Source organism: Pecten maximus, chromosome 9 (genome assembly GCF_902652985.1).
Source record: "Pecten maximus chromosome 9, xPecMax1.1, whole genome shotgun sequence".
Lineage (NCBI taxonomy): Eukaryota > Metazoa > Mollusca > Bivalvia > Pectinida > Pectinidae > Pecten > Pecten maximus.
Window position 1 is genome coordinate 12567929 of NC_047023.1, and position 20263 is coordinate 12588191.

The 20263-nt window shown below is 34.0% G+C and overlaps 1 protein-coding gene across 1 annotated transcript; it reads left to right on the forward strand.

Moving 5' to 3' along the window:
- Positions 1 to 4731: 4731 nt before the first annotated feature.
- Positions 4732 to 19423, forward strand: LOC117334383 (voltage-gated hydrogen channel 1-like). Its single transcript, XM_033893977.1, has 6 exons — positions 4732 to 5105; positions 6862 to 6986; positions 13483 to 13577; positions 13876 to 13929; positions 17838 to 17976; positions 18560 to 19423. Exons 1-6 carry the CDS (start codon positions 5068 to 5070, stop codon positions 18730 to 18732), a joined length of 624 nt encoding a protein of 207 aa, XP_033749868.1. The 5' UTR covers positions 4732 to 5067; the 3' UTR covers positions 18733 to 19423.
- The last annotated feature ends 840 nt before the right edge of the window (positions 19424 to 20263 follow it).

A 20263-nucleotide genomic window follows, 5' to 3' on the forward strand; every position in this document is an offset into this window, starting at 1 on the left:
ATTTCTTAAAATTGCAAAATATCCGAATCCGAGTTGTATATCCTGCATATCCTCGATTAATAGTAAATTGTGTTCAGGATTGTGCATAGAGTTTTTGTCACATGTCGACTCCCTATTTTTCAGGTTTAACTGATTTCCATATAAAGACATAAGATAATTTACTTCACGTTCTAGTAACCAATGATACATTGCATTTATTTGCTGCTAAGAGTCTGCTAAGAGTATATCTTTTTCCCGGTTTCGGAGAATACACGGAGTATATGTTGACAGGTTGTCTGCCTCGTGCATTGGCAATAGCCAATCAGATAGGGCCATGGGTTAGGTGTAGATCGGGTATAGGTTGGGTAGTCATTCTAGCTCAGAACGTCGCACATGTAGTACGGCAAAATGGAAATTTTGCATACAGTAGATACATGTATATTGCATTTATAGAGGCATGTTTGGGTGTCGCTAAATGGTTAGAAATCCCAGCTAAAAAAAAAAAACAAAAACAAAAAAAAACAAAAAAAAACAAAACAAAACTTTAGCATTGTCGGGCTGGTACACCTTCTATTCTCCTATAAATAGGTTTCAGTTTGGGTGGCGCACTTGGTTTTTTAGGATTTTAATGCGACAACCTGTGAGAGGGAATGAGAAGGAGAAACATTGAGACGTGTCTAATGTACTTTACTTACGATTTTTGAATAAACGCCGTCTCCGTCCGTACTAGCGGTCGAGCATATGTGTTGATTTTTTATATATATATATATATATACATATTGTATGTATATATACGTGTAGGGAGTATATAGAGGACCCGCTCTTATCAGCAGAATTCTCATATAGTTCTTATTTTATTTTCATTTTATTGGCTTTGCATATACCTATACAAGTCTCTGATAAAAGTAATTGACATAATTTTTAATAAGTATAACGGCAGTGTAATTGCTTATAACATAAATGTTTTATCATGGCCTTAGCTATGCTTATACAGACATATGGGCGTGATATTCTGCAAATGTAAGTGTGTTTACTGGTGTAACATACAGGTAACGGTACACGTGTACAGGTGACAGCTCCAGCGTCTGACCGGGTCCACCCAGCCAAACTCGGTCAGTCGTCACTGATGTGTGTTTGTGTCCATGTTTCTGGTAACATACAGGTAATGTGTACATGTGTATATGACCGGTCTTCCTGAAGAAGTCGCACAGTGGGAAGTTCGGTTAGGGGATACACTTCACTGTTTAAAATGATAATCTCAAAGTAACAGTAAGCACAGGTGTCCATGTAATTAACAATGGGTGACTGGACAGGTGTGAAAGAAGACTGGCACTTTCGGAGTGAAACGGAGGAAAGCAACTCTTAAAGATGATAATTACTGTATATTTTAGGAAATCCAAAGGAAGAACGCTGATATTTTTATATAGTTTTTATTATTACCGTATATAACACATCCGAAGGCAATTGTTGAATAAATATTTTCTTTCTCTGTATACCACTTTCGGTAAAGATAAGATGAATCGAGGGTTTCTTTGAAAATGCGAGTTGCGAGTTGCAAAATGCGAGTTGCGAGTTACAAAATGCGAGTTGCGAGTTGCAAAATGCGAGTTGCGAGTTACAAAATGCGAGTTGCGAGTTGCAAAATGCGAGTTGCGAGTTACAAAATGCCATTATTAATGTTTCTTTAAAAAAAGTGTTGGTCTTTAAAACATACATCCCCAGAAAGCATGTGATTGTCATCGTAGGCTTCATTTTATCGCTAAAACTTTGTGCAACCGACATTGTTTTCTTGTGTACTTTCACATATATACGTAGAAAAACATAGAAATGTTTTTTTAATAATCAGTAGTCATAAAGTCTACTTATATCTGTATTACTTCGGTTACTGAATTCAACATAACGTTACAGTAAAAAAGTCTATCACAGAGTTAGTATCATGGTTGTATCTGTTGTATCATGTCAGGAATTTTGATTTGACATGTATTGAGTCGAAATGACTTCCACAAGCCGGAATTAATTATTGTTAAGTGAAAGTAGAAGTTTCTATTGTATCAGTTAACAAAAGATTGTCACACCTTACCATTGGATGGGGCGTACAGTAGTTGTACTTATTGTCTCGTTCACTTTCTTTGTAAATCAATTCATTTGAAAGATTACGTGAGCGGGTGTTGACCCAATTAGGGAACAACCAACCAATTGAAAAAATATATTTTTGAAACAGCCCCTGTGTATAGAACGTTGAGCCAAGGATAAAATGTCTGGCAGCCACTGATTGGCCAGTATGTTATGAAGTGAGAAAATAGATATGTAGCCTGATAGGTAACCATCAATAAGAAATGTTGATATAAATTTCTTAAGTCCGATTGTTTTTTTTCCCCAAAAGTTCACGTAATAATAGTAAACAGGTAAACATTTAAGATTTTTGAGATTTTTTACTGCGAAATTCACCTATTTTCAAAATGGCTACCGTGGAGAAAATTTGAGCTGAAGGACCCAACTTTTTTTTTTGATTAGGTGTTATATCAGACCCTAAACTTTTGTTATAAACCATAATCGTCATATTCAATTCAAGAATTTGAATGAGATAATCCAAAACGTTAACACTAAGGTCTATGGGAAAACAATTGGTTGGTTGGTCTCAATTAGGTCACAAGCATCCTTTAAGGAAGAGGAACACATGTGTTCATGGCAATCCAAGGTGCTCATTCAGCCTCTCCTTACATTAAAATGACCGCTGTCCTCGACGCTTGACTGGGGAAATCCTTGAGACATCAGTGTATAAAAATCACTCGTCGCACATATTTTTATCGGGAGATTTTTCACGAAGCCGGAAACAACCAAACTACAAAAACGTATACTATACTACACTACACATAAACTACACACATGGCCGTTGTTTACATTCCGTGTATACGTGAACTTGCCTTAGCATATATTTCAATATATTAGCAAACTTTTCTCGTAATAACTGCCGAATATAATCAGACACAGAACTAAATACATGTACTTAATTTTAAAATAAATCAATATTAAATATGCATTAAATGTTGAAAAAATTTTTTTTAGAAATGACCAAGAAAAATTAAATTGTATTATTCTTTAAAACATAACAACATGTGAATAAAATTAATTTTGTTGATTCGAACCCAGAACCTTCGGGTCACTAAAGCGATGGTTCTACCATATGAGCTATACGGACTTATATCTAGGAGAGGCTCATGTAATCAATTTTAGTCAGTCTGGTTAATGCGAAAATTGAAATATTTTATCACCTACTTTTTTTTTCAATTTTAGATACCAGGGCATCGGATGACCACTCTTTAAAAATAGGATTTTAGTTTGTTTTGGCACATAGCTCCGCCCATTTGTTTATAACCAGTTTATAAGTTTTAGCGATAAAATGAAGCCTACGATGACAATCACATGCTTTCTGGGGATGTATGTTTTAAAGACCAACACTTTTTTTAAAGAAACATTAATAATGGCATTTTGTAACTCGCAACTCGCATTTTGTAACTCGCAACTCGCATTTTGCAACTCGCAACTCGCATTTTGCAACTCGCATTTTGTAACTCGCAACTCGCATTTTGCAACTCGCAACTCGCATTTTGCAACTCGCAACTCGCATTTTGTAACTCGCAACTCGCATTTTGTAACTCGCAACTCGCATTTTGCAACTCGCAACTCGCATTTTGCAACTCGCATTTTGTAACTCGCAACTCGCATTTTGCAACTCGCAACTCGCATTTTGCAACTCGCAACTCGCATTTTGTAACTCGCAACTCGCATTTTGCAACTCGCAACTCGCATTTTGTAACTCGCAACTCGCATTTCGCAACTCGCAACTCGCATTTTCCAACTCGCAACTCGCATTTTCCAACTCGCAACTCGAAGAAAAGAAACCCTCGTAAGCAACATATGTAGATATTTTTAGCGTTGCATACCTTTCGTTGTAGCGCACATGCACAGAGATGTTTGTCAAACACCGGGCTCATCCGGAAGTTACATTAAGGTGCTGTGATAAGAAGGTCCATTTTTGTATACTTAATTCTTCCGGAGAAGGTTAACTGTGCATATATATACAACATTCAGATATATACACACTAACGTGTCCTACTGACAACAGTCTATACGTCCACACTTGCTAATACATGTAGTATGCTCTACCTCATAACAAGAAAACAACAGGTTCTGAAAATGGCTTCCAAAATAGTGACAGTAATATGTTTTCTATACACTGGAGTCATTCTCATTACTGAAAAACTCGATCAAAAACACAAGCTATTGTAAAAATAGACAATAAATTCCAACATAATGTAATTATTACTTTCTCCATACGATTGGGTTGTGACGTAATTTTCTTGCCTTGGATCTAATATGAATCACGGTTAAGGTAAACAGACAGACATGACATGAAACCTATATCCATTCTTTCTGTAATATTGTTCTGTGCGTTAAGAACATGTTGAAGTATTTATCAGTTGACACTAAATGGTTTATGGTGACCTTTGATAACGATGATGGGTAGAAGTGATTGTGTCCGGTTTTATTACAGGTAAGGCTTTGAAGCTCTGAAATATATTGCATTTGAGATTAGCGTTTAGATATCCTGACATCGTCAGTCGCAATCGTTACAAGCCTGTATATCATATAAAATGTTGAAGGTGGAAATCACTTGTGATAATGAGGAAGTGCATGACGGTCAGCCGTGTTATCTATAACATATATATCATCAACACCCTATCGGTGTGGGGTACCCCGAGGTTATCAGTATTAGACGCAAGATTTGTTCAGTGTACATGTTACAATATATACACATAAAATAGAGGAAAAAATCCCTTATTGGGCACCCGATAAAAATATCCCAAATCAATAGGAGTTAAAAATGATATAGATTTCTAAATTTCACCAAAACACGACATGTGAACCTACTTTTTGATATTTTTCGGCGCTTATTATGGTTCAGTCGGATTTAAAACGGATTGTGTATGCATACAAAAGTGACTTTTATAAATATATACACCTTGTTGTGTATATATAAGGAAACTGACGTAAGTGGTACGGGAGACAGTTTTTAAACAAACCGCAATGGAGGATCCCGATGTATCCCTCGACCAGAAAAAGAGGTGAGTAGATTTCTTAGCAAGTTAAACATGGTCACAGTTTGTTTTCAATATTCAAGCTCGATAGGATAGATGCTATGTGTATTTTAAATTTCTATGTATCTCAGATTTGAATTAGAACTATGTTACAACAGCATGTCTATGGAAGACAGTGACTTATACACCCCTCCCCGCCCCACCCCCGCCCCCACCCCCGCCCCCAAACAGAATCAAAGATTGTATTTAGTTACTAGAAACCAGAGTTGACCTGCTGTCTGCTTCCCTCTCACAGCACTTAGGATCGTAATGATGTTTCATACCCTTACCCCCTGTTTTTTCCGTCAGTCCCGCTTTGAGTTTTGTTTTCATTGTGTCTCCTTGACAACGGTCCCCATATAACTTTGGCTATACCAATGAAGTTAAACCCAGTAAAACAATACGATAAATTGACTGAAAGAACAATGAGTGTATCGATTGAAACAAGAATATTAATTCCAGTATCTGAGTTTACTATGGAGAGATTAGAACGATGGAAATGCCCAAACGAAACCGGAATTTGGCCAGCAATGAAATAAGAAAAAATAACTTATTTTTTTTAAAACATCACACAAAGATATTTGTTATACAGACCAACAGTCCAGGAGAAACCTTTTCTTTATTTGCGTGATAATTATCAATTTTTCACTAGATTTTATATGTGATAGTTTATTTACATATTCCGATTTTTCACACCATTACCCTACTGAGCTATGAGTATAGGAGTCTAAAGGAAAGAAGGGTATCAATGCATCACAGGATCTAAATTTAACGTTTGTAAAACATACAATATGGTTACCCCCCTCCCCCGTCCCCCCCCCCCCCCCCCCCCCCCCCCCAATCCCCATCCACCACATCCTCCACACCCCGGGCGTCCACCCCCACCCCCACCCACCCACCCACCCTCAACCCCACCCCCCAAATTCCCACCTCTTCATATGATATATATAATCCCCTATAGCACATGTACTCAATATACTTCTATGCGGCGCTTGCTGTCACTTTGATAGATTAACAGTACACGTCTACTCCGATGTGTAAGAACGTGTGTGGGACAGATTTAATGATTGGTGTACTTGGTTGTAAATTATGTACGGAATGACGAAAGAATTAAACTTCAGGTCGAATGAAAAGTTTGAGATATTTCCGTTTATGCCATACTGTTCAGCTGTGATATGTGATAGCAAATTTCAAGTTGGCTGTGTCCTCAATTTATCTTCCCCTCTCTTCAGTTTCGTTGTCTTCCCAAAGTCACCTTCCATTGTCTCCATTATACAAGGGATAGCAGTTCTTGCATCCAATGATATACATTTACATTTGGCGCCGCAACCTGCTCTGCATCTACAGTTGTATGCAGTCAAGATAACATGACGTGATTGCTACAACATTTTGATCAACGTCATCGAAATGCTTCGCCATGCGCTACTAATGAATCAAACGAACCCGGGATTCTGATCGAGAACAATTGCGTTATTATGACGTCATTGTGACGTTATATTGATTATCGTCACTGCAAGGCTTTGACTATGTATCAGATTGGTTGCGAATCTATCACAAAAAGGAATTCAATTTTAAGATGTTATTCGTTCAAATGAATATACTGGGAATGGGTAAAATAAAGGTGTATCTATTTAAGAAAGACTAAGTTTAACATATCTGAATGTAAATATATCAATGCCTATAACATCGTGTCTATTGTCATTATAACCATTTCTTTTTATTATTAGTATTATGTCTGTTGTAGTATAAGAGAAAAACTTGCAGCTATTATGCATCATAAATTTGTCCACGCTGTATCAATGTGCCTTCTTCTGTTGGACGCCATCTTGGTTTTATTTCTGCTCTTGGTGGACCTTGATGTTATTCCAGGTAGGTCAATGCGTGGTTTGAATAATATTTTTGGTAGATATTGATGTTATTCAAGGTAGGTTAAGTTTGTATGATATTTTTGGTAGACCTTGATGTTATTCAAGGTAGGTTAAATTTGTATGATATTTTTTGGTAGACCTTGATGTTATTCCAGGTAAGTTAAATTTGTATGATATTTTAGTAGACATTGATGTTATTCAAAGTAGGTTAAATTTGTATGATAGTTTTGGTAGACCTTGATGTTATTCAAGGTAGGTTAAATTTGTATGATATTTTTGGTATACCGTGATGTTATTCCAGGTAAGTTAAATCTGTATGATATTTTTGGTAGACCTTGATGTTATTCCAGGTAGGTTTATGTATGGTTTGTATGACATTTTTGCATATAATTCCACTTTTCAGTGAATCATGATTTTTTTTAAGCGGTTCCGTCACCGTCACTTGAACCCGATAATGACATGATATTATTGACATCCGTTGTGAACACTTGAGACCTAAATACAGAATTTATACTGAAAACATATCAAATATATCTGACACTTTATTGTCGTCGCTCTCTTTATCTGCTAATGTTTTATTTTACTTTTATTTCCTTTCTTCTTGTGTGCCGAGAAACTATATGTATCAGACAGGTAAGCAATGCCAGTAATATCAATATACACTCTGTCACCATGTGGAACCTATTATGGAAGGAATCCGAATTCTAACTGCTAATTGTCAAGGGTTGGGTGATAGAAATAAACGTAAGGATGTATTTGCATATTTGAGGGATATGAACTTTAATATTTATTGTATACAAGACACTCATTTTACTATAGATTTAGAAAATATTATTAGAGCAGAATGGGGCTACTCCTGTTACTTCAGTTCTTTTAACTCTAATTCAAGGGGGGTTGCAATCTTACTCAATAATAATTTTGAAGCAAAAGTTATAAAAGAAAAGAAAAGTCCAGATGGCAATTTTTTAGCGCTAGATATTATCACGGATGAAAAGAGATTTACCCTTGTTACTATATATGGCCCAAATTTAGATACACCTATTTTTTATGATAAGGTTGTAGATACTATATCAGAGTTCAATAATGATTCATTTATTATCTGTGGAGATTTTAATTTAGTATTGAATCCTGATTTAGACTGTAATAATTATAGGCAAGTTAACAACCCTAGAGCGAGAGAAAGAGAGATAATAGAGGAACTGGGGCTTATTGACATATATAGAGAACACCACCCAGATAGTAAAAGATACACATGGAGGAGAAGAAGTCCAATAAAACAAGCAAGATTAGATTATTTTTTAATTTCTGAGAACCTTTTATCTTGTATACAAAAAGCAAATATTGACCCAGGCTATAGATCTGATCATTCCATTCCATGTATTACAGTAAAATTTAATGAATTCAAGAAAGGCAAAGGTCTATGGAAATTCAACAATTCCTTACTTCATGACTTAGATTATTTGAAATTAATTAATAAACATATTCTAGATGTAAAAACACAATATGTTGTGCCTATTTATAATCTGAATAGTGTAGATGATATTCCAAACCAAGATATTCAGTTTACAATAAACGATCAACTCTTTTTAGAAACTATTTTATTTGAAATTAGAGGGAAAACCATTTCATATGCGTCTTTTAAGAAAAAACAAAGAAATAATCAAGAGCAAGATCTCAGGGAAAAAATTATAAAAATAGAAGCTCAGGAGAAGGTAAATTTAGAAGAATTAGAGGCCTGCCAAAAAGAATTAGAATCAATTAGAAAGTATAAACTTAAAGGGAACATTTTGAGGTCTAAAGTAAAATGGGTTGAAGAAGGTGAAAAACCTACCAGGTATTTTTTCAATTTAGAAAATAGGAATTTTGTTACAAAAATTATACCAGTCATAGAAAAAGATGGTGGAGAAATAATCAGGAATCAAGAGGAAATTTTAAATGAAGTGCAGCAATATTATGAAAGATTGTATTCAGAAGACAATAATTTCCAATTATTGCAATATAAATTTGAATGAATATCTTAATGTAAATAATATACCAAAATTGAATTTTATAGAAACAAACAGTTTAGAGGGTAACATTACTTTAAGTGAAGCATCTCAAACTCTAAAAAATATGAAAAATAATAAAAGTCCAGGATCTGATGGCTTTACAGTAGAATTCTTTAAATGTTTTTGGAAACAATTAGGTCATTTTGTAGTAAGATCAATTCAATATGGATTTGATATTAAAAATTTATCTGTTACACAAAAACAGGGAATCATAACATGTTTACCAAAGGGAGATAAGCCAAGACAATACTTGAAGAATTGGAGACCCATTTCACTTCTGAATACAATTTATAAAATTGCTTCAGGTTCAATTGCAAATAGAATAAGAAAAGTGTTAGATAAACTTATCAATACTGATCAGTCTGGTTTTATTTCAGGTAGGTATGTAGGTGAAAACACTAGAGTTATATATGATATTATGCACTATGCAGAAGAGAATGATATTCCTGGAATGTTACTCACAATAGATTTTGAAAAAGCCTTTGACTCGGTTAGTTGGGATTTTATTGATAAAGTGCTTGATTTTTTTAACTTTGGGGATGATATAAAGAACTGGGTTCATATTTTTCAAAATGGTTCAAATTCATCTGTAAATCAGGGGGGCAATTTATCTTCATTTTTTAATATTAAACGTGGATGTCGACAAGGTGACCCTATATCTCCATATTTATTCATTTTATGTGCTGAAGTCCTAGCAATTAGAATAAGAAATAATGATAATATTAAAGGAATAAATATAGAAGATACTCCACTACTGTTATCTCAATATGCAGATGATACATCAGTTATCCTTGATGGATCTAGAAATTCATTAAGAGAGACATTGGATGAGTTAAAAGGATATGCAGATATATCTGGGTTAAAAATAAATAAAAGCAAGACAGAAGTAATATGGATAGGTAGCATGAAATATAGTGAAGAACAATTTTGCCCAGAATGGAACCTACATTGGGGAAACCAAAAATTTAACATATTGGGTATTGACTTCCATGTAGATTTACATAAAATGACTAAAATGAACTTTGACAAGAAATTGGTTAAACTTAAATCTCTTTTGAATAATTGGAATAAAAGGATGCTTACTCCTATTGGTAAAATACATATAATTAAATCTCTTTTGGTATCACAATTTAACCACCTTTTTATAGCTCTACCTGATCCTGATTTAGCATTTATCAAACGACTAAACACAGAACTCTATAGCTTTCTTTGGAATAGTAAAGTAGACAAGGTGAAAAGGGACATTATCATAAAAGACTATACAGAAGGGGGTTTGAAAATGCTTGATATATATTCTTTTATAAAGGCGCTAAAGTTATCATGGATTAGAAGGTTATACTCTAAAGCAAGTAAATGGCAACTAATCTTAGGCAGAAGTATTGATATAGGTATGTTAGCTAATTACGGATCAGGATACATAAGAAAATGTGAAATGAAATGCAAAAACAAATTTTGGAAAGATGTGTTCAAATCCTGGGGATGCCTTAAAGAGAAAGAAGAGACATTTTTAGTAAATAGGAATTTTTCAATAATGAAAACACCCATCTGGTTTAATAAAAACTTAACAGTAAATAATAAAATGGTGTTTTATAAGAAATGGTATCAGAAGGGGATTTTTATAATCAATGATTTATTTAAATTGCCAAATTTAAATACTTTTTATACTTTTCAGGAATTTAAAGATAAATACAATATCAATACCAACTTCCTTACATACCATGGTATAATAAACTCTATTAGGAAATACACTGCCCACAAGCATATAGAAAATGAAAATCTAACATATCCATTAGTACCCATTCATTTAGAATTTTTTTTAAGAAATATTAAGGGCTCTAAAGACTTCTATAACATACTTTCTTTAAACAACAATATATCTACAGGAAAAAAGAAATGGAATAGAATGTTTGAATTAGATGATGAAACTTGGAAGAATATATTTATGATCCCTTTCGAAGTTACTAAAAGTTCTAAATTACAGTGGCTCCAATATAGAATAAACCAACATATATTAACCACTAATTCATATTTATTCAAAATCGGATTGACTGGTAGTCCAATCTGCTTCTTCTGTTAAAACAGAATCAGAAACAATTGTACATCTATTATGGGAATGCAAAGAAGTACAGTCATTTTTTGATAACTTTGAATTTTTGCTAGATACGCTATTGATTCCATTTACTTTCAATAAAGAAACTTTCATTTTTGGCATGAGAAACAAGAAAAATATATATTATAAAACAGATAATCTTATATTACTCATTATGAAGCAGTACATCTATAGAACAAGATGTTTACAGCAAATTCTATCAGTACAAGCACTGAAACTTACTATTAGAGATAATTACAATATTCAAAAATATGTTTTTATTGGTAAAGATAAGGGAAATATAGATACATTTCATAATAGATGGAAAAAATGGGATAAACTTTTACAGACAACACCCAACTCTTGACAATACTTCTCAACTATTTTTTTTGTCTTTGTTTTGTATGTTATTAAGCACATTGCGATAATCTGTTATTATACGAAATGGCACATCTCTCTCTCTCTCTCTCTCTCTCTCTCTCTCTCTCTCTCTCTCTCTCTCTCTCTCTCTCTCTCTCTCTCTCTCTCTCTTCTACATATTATGTACAAAAGTATTTGCTTTTGTGTATGTTTGTGTGTGATGAGGGTGCGTGTGTGTGTTGATGTGTATTTGAAAGTGCAAAAGTCTATATTGTTGTGACTGCGACTGTGTGTGAGAAAGAAAGAAAAAATATTATGTTACACATATGTCATTGATTATGAATTGCACCTATGATGTGAATATTGCTGCTGCTGCTGAAGATGATAAAATTGTGAGTTTTATTGAGGGTGAATCATCATGATGATGATGCATGTTGATTGATGATGATGATGGTGAGGATGATGGTGATGGTGATGATGATGATTGAATGATGATGATGATGATGATGATGATGATGATGATGATGATGATGATGATGATGATGATGATGAGTAGGATGATGATGGTGATGATGATGATGATGATGATGATTGAATGATGATGATTATGATGATGATTATGATGATGATGATGAGTAGGATGATGCTGATGATGATTTGATGATGATGATGATGATGATGATGATGATTGAATGATGATGATGTTGATGATGATGATGATGGTGAGGATGCTGGTGATTGAATGATGATAATGATGAGGATGATGATGATGACGATTGATGTTTGATGAGGATTGATGATGATGGTGGTGGTGAGAACGAGGATGATTATTGCAGTTGAGGATGATGACTATTGAAGATGATTTGATGCTGATGATGATTTGATGATGATGATGATGATGATGATGATGATGATGATGATTTGATGATGATGATAATAATTGGATGGTGATGTTGATGATAAGGATGAGGATTATATGATGAGGATGAAGATGAGTGTGAGTAGTTAGGATACTTGTTAAAAGATTATGGCAGTAGTGTGCATGTGATATATTAAAATTATTGACTGTTAATGATAAATGTGTTTTTGGAAAATAAAAAAATTATAAAAAAAAAATATATATATATCTGTACAAAACTAATATTCACTGTCCTTAAGAAACAAAATACTTATTGTGGAGCATTCGATGAATCAAAAACTCCTTCAATCTGTACAAATATCTGTCTGTATAGTTAGGGAATTCAGAACAGAATACACTTGTCGTTCCCACTTTAAATGAATACTACCATAAAAATAATACAATTACCATTCTCACTTTACATGATAACAAACATAACCTGCTGCATCCATTTCAAAAGACTGCATTGCTAATTTTCTCTACCTTACAAATACTTGTATACCTGTTTTGCCTTCATAACTCGTCGCCTGAAAATAACTAGATTTTGGGGAAAAAAAATTCTGTGATATGTCTTTTGAAAATCTTAGAATATCTTTGGGATTGCTACTTATTTCTTATATTCTTATTGTTATAATATTCTCATTGTTATAATATTCTTCTAATATTCTCATTGTTATACTTTTCTTATTATTATACTATTCCTATTGCTATAATATTCTTATTTTTCTATATTTTTTTTTCAAACTCATGATTTCGGTTCCACCAGGATAGGTGCAGTGCATTTCTTGTGAAACTACTTCAAAAAATTTGTGTTTACCAAATATAATAAAATACATATTTTCTTTTTGCAATCAGATCCCAACTACTAACGTCAACTGCACGATGATTTTAAATTCTGTATTCTGTGGTATTTGAGATATTTATATTATATAGTACAGACGTAAATATTATGATATATTAACGTGTTAATATGCTAGAAAACAGTCTCAGGAAATACAGTGATATTTAACACGAGGAACAATATAATAACTCACTATACAAATAGTTATTAAATAACGTTGTGGTATTCTGGCCGGTAATTAAAACGTTATCTATGTTTCAGTGTCGGGTGATGATGAAAACCATTCCAAGAAAGAAGAAGTTGAAAACGGTCTTCACTACACAGGTTTATCAATTCTCTCCATATTTGTGCTAGAGGTAGGTGGTTTTAAGTGTAAGGTTTCAACAGAATTATTACAAATAATAATGCATGTCTCATCAAATTTCGTTGACCCTTTGCACGTGCTGCTTTGTCAATACTGTATTGTGTCCACATTAAACTATAGAGTAGTTGAAATATTTCTTTGCAAAAATTTGTGCTAAACTATTTTAAGATCGGATAAAAAATCATATTTTTTGTTTTTTGTTGTTGTTTTGTTTTTGTTGTTGTTTGTTTATTTGTTTGTTTTTTGTCGTTGAAAACATGTCATGAACAGAATATATTTTATTACTACAGATAACACTAAAAATAATTGCTGACGGAGTCGCCTTTTTCAAGAAGAAATTGGAGGTTTGTATTCATTTCGTCAGACCTGAAATAATGTAACGGCACAACTGGGCTAATATATCACCCTGCCATCACTCTTATGGATATTGTATAAAAACACAAGCTAATATCAGAGATGAACATTAATTAAGTAATAGATACAGGGAATGGAGAATATACGCAGCTGTTTCCTACTTCTCGTTAATGATGTCTGTTCTGGTGATAGATACACGAGCACTGTCGCAATAGTTACCTTAGTTAAAGGCAAGCAACATAATGTACATTTATTTTTGATTTATTTTTATTACCACTGATATGAGGAATACATCATTTAATTTTCTTAAAATATACCTTTTTTAAATGTATACTTTACAAGCTTAGATATAATGCATCATAAAACATCTATTTATAGAAAATAAATTATGAAATCTGATATTGTTTCGCGAATAAATGTCAATTTGACATGTCATATATCTTGACACGGTAATACTACTGAAAAGTTACAGTTGTTAACTGCACCAGCACATCGTCGCTAGAGCATTGGATGCTTACCCAAAATCTAATTCACGGCTGTGGCTACTGATGTGGTGCCGGTAGCCGGAGGTCTGACGTTTCAAAAAAAAAAAAAAACTTTCGTATTCTTGACAGTGGTGGTAAACACGTGCAGTAGTAGACTGGCTACTGTCTCTAGAATATTGAAATCAGAAATAAAATTGAGCTTTATGATTTTGGTCCCTAGGATATGTCTGATTCTAAGTTTCAAACTAGGGAGAAAGAAGCTAGCATTAGAATCTAGCTGGGCAATTCTTAACAAAACAACTTAGTGTCTGGTGGCCGGTCTAGTGCAGTGTATTTGGTAGGTGATAGTGATGGCGCGTGGTCGCCATACACTTAAATCTCGTCCATTGAAGGGCCGAAATGCCGTAATAGTTGACGCTAAACCCGTTGATAATGATAACAACATTCAAATAAATCAAAAGTACAAGTTATTGGATTGTGTATGGAGAATTAGTTCGCATCCAATTGAGGTCAGTAAATCAGTCGACGTACTGGTTTCGCTTTGAGAACGTGTCATTACATCGAAAGATCAAAGCCTTTTTTCGAAAGGAACAGATGAAGTTCTATTGTTTGTAGAATGTCAACAGACTATCAAACCCTCTATATATGCCAAAGAGATATGTGTTAAACGTCTGGAACGAAATGTGTATATACCTAAATCGGAAAACCACTCGGGCCTAACCGTCATATCAGTGTTTTGCCGAAGATATGACGGAAAAGCCCGAGTGGTTTTCCGATTGGTATATGTAGTCCGACCAGAATGACCTGTCGTGTTGAACTTTAAATTTGCATATTGATTACAGACGAGTCTATAGTCATTTAGGGGGGAACTGTGCTTTTTATATATACATGTATATCTGTTAGTTGTTTATAAAGTAAAAACTTCATCATCAGCTGCATCAGTTGTATTTATACTGGTCTAGATTTAGTGACAAAACTGTTAGCAGGTGAACAATTGATCACATAGTTACTTTAATATGTGTAAACCATGCATCAAAAATAAATGGCACAATCCCTGTGTTGTCAATATAAAATTGTAACAAAAACGAATAGTCCAAAACAGCACCCTGCTGGACCCAGTAGTATTCCTAATCAATATGTTTTGTTAACACACCTGTGCACAAATGGAATTACCCACAATATTCCACGATAAGGTCAACGCGACAGGTCATTCTGGTTTGACTACACCTACTCCCCAGTGTGTGTACGATTCAGTATCTGATAACTAAATTACCTGGTTATGACCAGAGATTTTTCAGATTTCAGATTTTTATTCAACACTCAGACACATAAGATATGTGTAACATGAGGAGGCATACAAATACATTTGACAGAATGGACAGTTAACTTTGGTAATAACAGTTACATGTACATGTGTGTATATAATAACACCAGCCACACACACACACAATGCATACGTTCAAAAACATAATATTCTCATACATGAGCGTGTAATTATACAATTTAGACACGCGCTCGCATACGCACCTATATATAACTCATTCTTATAAATATACACTATGTTATGAATGTATACATATAAACAGCTTAATATTTAAACCAGAATAGATGAACATTTGCACAAGAATTAATTACAAAAGAGGAGACATTTTGGTTACGAAAATAGATAAACCTATCAGAACTTGTTGGTTGTATATTGATAATAAACCCTTTAACTTATCGATATTTGGGTTTGTATAATAATAGCGAGGTATATATTTGTTTCTTAGGGAAGATAAAGCAGTATTGTTGCATACAAACAAGTAATGAAATTCGTCGCCAATACTTTCCGCGCATAAATTACATAAACGATTCTCTCTAGAGATATTATACCATCTACCCGTTTCTATTGGGAATTTAACATTCGAAGTGCGCAGTTTTGTTATTTGTATTCTGGCATGTTCTGGCAGATTTAGAGGCGTATACTCGATAGTCATATACGTCTTTGGTGTATGACTGATACAATCCCTCGAGCAGAAATGATATTACCAAACATAATTAGTCCTAAAACAAAATTATTCACTGATAAGATATCAATTTTGACGTAACATTTATAGACTTGTTACGTAACGTGACAGACATGTCACCAAAATGCTACATATCTATTTTGTAAAATTTCTTATCGTTCGCAAAAGTGTGTCTGAATCAACAGAAAGTATTACAACGGATATCAAAACATTAAAACAACAGAACGATTTCCTGAAAATTGCGGTACAAGGTAATATTGACAGGCATTTTATACTCTGACAGACAAGTCACTTAATACGACAGTCTCTAATACCGAGACATGTCACAAAAAATGGCAGATATATTGATCAATTTAATCAAGTTACTAAATTATACACAAAGAATTGTGTCAAAGAAAAATAAACATTTTACAAATTATATTGGAAACTTTTTTAAAACAATAAATTGAAGTAACAGATATTTCACGTTTACATGACAGCTTTTTCTGTTTTACATATAAACGGATTTAATCAAATTCCTCATCAAACTCAAATAAATTGTTCTAAATAAAACAGAACTGCGGGGAAAAGGCTAGCTATACGTGCTCTTCGCACGTTCTCAACAATTGTATGACGTCGCGGCAACAATACAATGACGTCACGTCCACAATTCAATCACGTCACGTCGACATTGTCTTGCATTGGTGTTACGGCAATATTAGATACATAAGAGGGTAAACAGGATAAGAGGAAAATAATCATTCAATCCCAACCCGAGGGGTACGGTACATATGTACTTAAATTTACAAACACTCGGCAAACCTCGGCAACTAATCATTCCCTTAGGATGAGATTCCCCTGTCTTTTTAATACTATCCACTTGAAACACATGCAGTGTTTTTTTGCTTGTTTTGTTAATTTATTTATTTATTTATTTGTTTTTATTTTTTGTTATATGTAAGTATGTAAGTGAAGACCCCGACCACCCGCCATTATACACAAGAGTACAATAAAGTCACCTCACAAGGGAGTCAATGGCATTAAACAATAGGTACAATGTACCTAATTTCATTATTCATAACGATATACTTCAGGGACAAATAAGGTATCCCGATACACTCAGAAGCGTGGTGACCAACATTTTCGCTGACCAAGGCTTCTTCCTGGAGTGTAATTCAATCAGAAGCCTGGTCTAGCGCAGATGGTGACTAAAGTACAACACTCCACACTGTTAAACCGTCGAGAGTAATTATCTAATTCAGACGAGACTAGAGCGACAGGTCCTTCCGTCTATACCAAGGGCCGAGGCCAAATTTGTTCAGATACATACAATGTACATATATACTGGTAATGTAATACATATGTCCAGGCCAGGTATTTATTTGATTGAGTGAGCCAGTTATTTTCAGTACTTTTGTTCCGTTACAGGTTTTTGACGGAGCAGTTGTCGTCATATCATTTGCATTAGATGTTTCATTGTCTCTATCACATGTCAGCAGCTTCGTGAGAGACGCCGTTATTCTTATGATCCTTCTCCGACTCTGGCGGTTCTTCAAACTCCTAGTTTGTAAGTAGTTTTTGTTTTTCAAATCAAGCACCCCATCCTAAACGGATGATTCAATAAAACCAGCCTGAAAGTACAAGATTTAAATAGTTTAGCCAGAGTAACAATATTGTCTAAGTAATTGAGATATAGACAGTCATACAGGTAGTGGGAGTTATGCCCCTTAGTACGCATGGGAAGGTTTCGTCTGTACGTAAACAACAAATTAGCTCAGTAAAGATTTTATTACGGCTGCATATAGATTATCATTAATAGGCGATGGATTAATTGTATTCACGATTGAAAGGTTTGCACAAATGATCACAGGCGAATAACACGTTAATGTCCAAAAAAAGAAGAAACAAACAAACAAAAAACAAAAACAAAAACGAAAACGAAAAAAAAAAAAAAAAAACAAAAACAAAAACAACAACACAGCTGTGGCCTGACTGAATAATGCACTAACGATGTTCCGTTATTCTCGGGGTGACAAACCAGCAAAATCTGAGCAGGAAAGAAATATTACATCATAAAACTATAAATCATATCATCTATGAAACATCATTAGCAAAGATATGAAAATGATTAATTATATATTGAATTACAGCTGTGAACACGTGTGTGAGGAAAGACATCCAAGGAAAGGTCGACGCCGAGAGAGATCTTCGTATTCGGGCTGAGAAGGAGAGAGACGAAGCGCTAGACAAACTCAAAATGGCTGAAAACCAGTGTCAACGAACTAACGTTCCCATTACTGACGATGAAAAGGAACCAAATTGAGATTTAGATATATTTTATAGTGATCATGAACTACAATGTATATATCGTATATCGTACAGGACATACACAAGTTTGGATTTTAACTTCATTTTGTGACGTCATTACATATCCTGTTGTGTTGTCTCATTGCTTCCACATCATGATGTGACAAAATGTGATTGAATAGATTTTGGTTGTGATAGTTATGGTATGGCGCCGACCAAGATTTAGCGCTTGTGGACAATAGCGCTTCATATCTGAACATATGCATACAGCTCAGGCCAGGTGAAAGTCGAGCAATATTTCAACCTGTCATATTTGTGTATTTATTCGTCATATCATATATTTTTCATGGATATACATCTACATATATGTTTAAATAATTTGCATGAAATGATTCTGTATTTATCAGAAATTGCGTGTCAACCTGGACAATTATTTTTCAATACTTTGAAATTATATTTGTAATAATAATTTATGTAACGAAAAATTGTTTAATTTATGTTTATGATATTACTTATTATAGATGTCATACAATCAGCATAGGAGTGTTGATTTTTATGCCAAAGATGAAAACCGAAACGAAAATACAAAATAAATTAGAAAAATGCATTTCTATAGTGTTGTCTCTATCAGACATTTATTTTAAGTGTGCTGGTCTGATGTTGTTTGGATTTTACTTCGTGTTATTTTGTTTAACATTTTACCAACAGCGATGGTCATTTTCAGAAGGTCACTCCGTGCTTGCTTAGTGAGTGTATGTGTTGGAATGCGTATGTTTTAGGAGCTTGAGATATGCTCCACCCGGCATAGTGTAGTATTGATACCGATATTCTAGTGCTATCTCACTGAAACATACTGCCGAAGACACCAAGCAGGACACCACATCCGATCACATTATACTGACAACTTGTAAATTCAGTTCTTTAACTCCCAAAATGCTCAACGTAAAATAAAGCATAAAGCCTTAATAAATAAGAAAAATGATAATATCCCATATTTAGTCGCCTCTTACGAATCGTGCAAAAACGACCGCAGATAATATTCTTACACCCTGCCTGCAGTGCAGGGCACGTGTTTGCTGGACAAATAGCAGATTATCACGTGTATGAGTTATTTATGTAATGACATTACGCAAACTGCAATTGACAAGTAAAGTGATGCAGAAGCTGTCGAGTTTTAGAAATTAAATCTTTACATTATAAAAGTCACAATCTAGGAAAACTACAGGGCGTTGGTACCAACGTGTGTGTGTATATATATATATATATCACGTTAATCATTTTACTACTTTGGACAATATTTTCAATTTCCAAAGCTGTTCTTCTGGATGTTGAGAAGGGTAGGCTGTAAAAGCTTTTTAACCCCGTTGGTTTCATAATGGAGGCGTTATGTACACTTTGCTTTTCTTAAAAAAATAGTATCTTTATCATTAGTTTGCACATTTGTTATTTCTGCTCGAAAAAAAGACTTACATAATCCCTCTGCATTTAATCAAGATGATTGAAAACTTAATGACAATAATGTTTCTCCCTCATGAATTACTTGACCT